Source organism: Sinocyclocheilus grahami, unplaced genomic scaffold (assembly GCF_001515645.1).
Source record: "Sinocyclocheilus grahami isolate Dianchi unplaced genomic scaffold, SAMN03320097.WGS_v1.1 scaffold49.1, whole genome shotgun sequence".
In the NCBI taxonomy this organism is placed as follows: Eukaryota; Metazoa; Chordata; class Actinopteri; order Cypriniformes; family Cyprinidae; genus Sinocyclocheilus; species Sinocyclocheilus grahami.
Window position 1 is genome coordinate 992252 of NW_015505228.1, and position 2629 is coordinate 994880.

A 2629-nucleotide genomic window follows, 5' to 3' on the forward strand; every position below is an offset into this window, starting at 1 on the left:
GGATTGAGTTGGGCAGGTCATTCCACCAGGAGGGAACAGTTAATGAAAAAGTCAGTGAAAGTGATTTTGTGCCTCTTTGAGATGGCACAATAATACGCCGTACTTGCAGAACGCACGCTTCTAGAGGTCACATAACTCTGAAGTAACGAATTTAGGTAAAGGGGTGCAGAGCCAGTGGTGGTTTTGTAGGAAAACATTAATGCCTTGAATTTTATGCGGGCAGCTACTGGTAGCCAGTGCAAACTGATGAACAGAGGTGTGACGTGCATTATTTTCGGCTCGTTAAAAATTAATCTTGCTGCCGCATTCTGGATTAATTGTAAAGGTTTGATAGAACTGGCTGGAAGACCTGCCAAGAGAGCATTGCAATAGTCCAGCCTGGACAGAACAAGAGCTAGAACAAGGAGTTACTGCCAATGAATTAACAAGTATGTGTTCCTCAAGAGGAACCAAACTCACTTCCTAGTAGAGATCATTTAATAGCTGTTAGTCATACCTGTCTGATACTCTGTCCCACATATTCAATGACCATCTCATCTGCAGCAATGGGTTCCATGGCAAACAGGCCCCATTCGTGGATACGGCTGCGGCCAAACCTCAGCTTCTTCTTACGGAACTGCAGGCAGATGAATTACAAGCATGAAGACATGTAAACACATACAGGACCGACCATGTTTAAAAGCACAAGAATACTATGTGAACATTAACCCCAAATTTGGCCATATACAGAAAGAATAAACATGATTATTCTAATATGTTGGTTATTAAATTCTTCAGACAGATCCATGTATTTAAATTTGGATTACGCACACACCTTTCCATCATGTTTTACACTTCTGTTCTAAGGTTTTGGGTCAGCAAGCTTTTGGAATGTTTTTGAAAGAAGTCTCTTATGCTCACACCAAGGCCAAGGTTGCATTTGTTTGATAAAATGCAAAAATAGTTAAAAATAGCAGTTGTAATTTAAAATAATGGTTTTCTATTTTAATATATTTTAAAATATAATGTATTCCCATGACAAATTTTCAGCATCATTACTCCAGGCTTCATTGTCTCACGATCCTTCAGAAATCATGCTAATATGCCAATTTGCTGCTCAAGAAACATTTCTTATTATTATCAATGTTGAAAACAGTTGCCGCTTAATATTTTTGTGAAAACTGATCTTTTTTTGGGGGGATTCTTTGATGAATAGAAAGTTCAAAATAACAGCATTTTTTTTTATATATAAATACTTGATAACATTATAAATGTCTTTACTGTCACTTGTGATCAATTAAATGCTTCTTTGGTAGGGCTGGACAATAATTCAATATTAATAATTACAATTATTACTAATAATTAATATAATTAATAATAATTTTTTTCCAATAACGGTGATATGATTTTTAAACACATTTCCGATATTTCGATATATACATTACCAGTGTTTCCCATACACTGATTTATTTGTGGCGTTTGACTTCGTTGAATAAACATGAGCACTGCAGGTTTCCAAATCAAAACACGGGTGTCGCGGGGGTTTTATATGAATGTATCTCTGAAGGGAACCGAAGGTCTTCAGAAAAGTTTTGATGGCATTTTAATTTGATCTGATAAAGTAACAGTTATGAGCTGTGCTGCTTTGATTACAGCCGTTACTGGAGAAACCGCTAGTTCTACCACTCTCAAAGTGCCTCCTGCTGGCAGACAATCAGTTTGCATTTTCAATAAGCCCGTCTCCAGAAACATGTTTTTGTTGTTGCTAATTTTTTTTGTTTTCTGCAGCAACTCAGAGCACTTTTCATACTCTTTATCCTGGCTGAAGCACATTTGTTTCAATCTATAAGAATAATCAGCCTACACTACCAGTCAAAGGTTTTTGAACAGTAACATTTTTATTGTATTTTTAAAGAAGTGTCTTCTGTTCACCAAGCCTTTATTTGTACAGCAAAAACAGTAGAATTTTGAAGTATTTTTACTATTTAAAATAACTGCTTTCTATTTGAATATATTTTAAAATGTAACTTATTGCTGTGATCAAAGCATAATTTTCAGCATCATTACACCAGTCTTCAGTGTCACATGATCCTTCAGAAATCATTCTAATATGCTGATTATCAATATTTAAAACAGTCGAGTACATTTCTTTTCAGGATTCTTTGATGAATAGAAAGATACAAAGATCAGCATTTATTTGAAATAAAAAGCTTTTGCAACATTATACACTATACCATTCAAAAGCCTGGAGTCAGTATACATTGGGGGGGTTATAGAAATTAATACTTTTATTTAGCAAGGATGCTTTAAATTGATCAAAAGTGATGATAAAGACATTTATAATGTTACAAAAGATTTCTATTTCAGATCAATGCTGTTCTTCTGAACCTTCTATTCATTAAAGAAACCTGAAACAATTCTACGCTGTTTTCAACATCATAATAAATGTTTTCTGAGCAGCAAATCAGAATATTAGAATGATTTCTGAAGGATCATGTGACTGGAGTAATGATGCTAAAAATTCAGCTTTGAAATCACAGGAATACATTACATTTTAAAATATTTCCAAATAGAAAAGTTATTTTAAATAGTAAAAATATTTCAAAATGTTACAGTTTTTGCTGTATTTTGGATCAAATAAATGCAGGCT

At 34.0% G+C, this 2629-nt stretch overlaps 1 protein-coding gene across 3 annotated transcripts in view; it reads right to left on the bottom strand.

Moving 5' to 3' along the window:
* Positions 1-2629, bottom strand: part of LOC107582993 (histone-lysine N-methyltransferase SETD1A-like) — a 26027-nt gene that overhangs the window by 2267 nt on the left and 21131 nt on the right. For all 3 annotated transcript variants that reach the window (XM_016269047.1, XM_016269048.1, XM_016269046.1), the window contains one exon: positions 497-616. In XM_016269047.1, coding sequence (XP_016124533.1) covers positions 497-616 — 120 coding nt within the window. The remainder of the gene's footprint in view (positions 1-496; positions 617-2629) is intronic.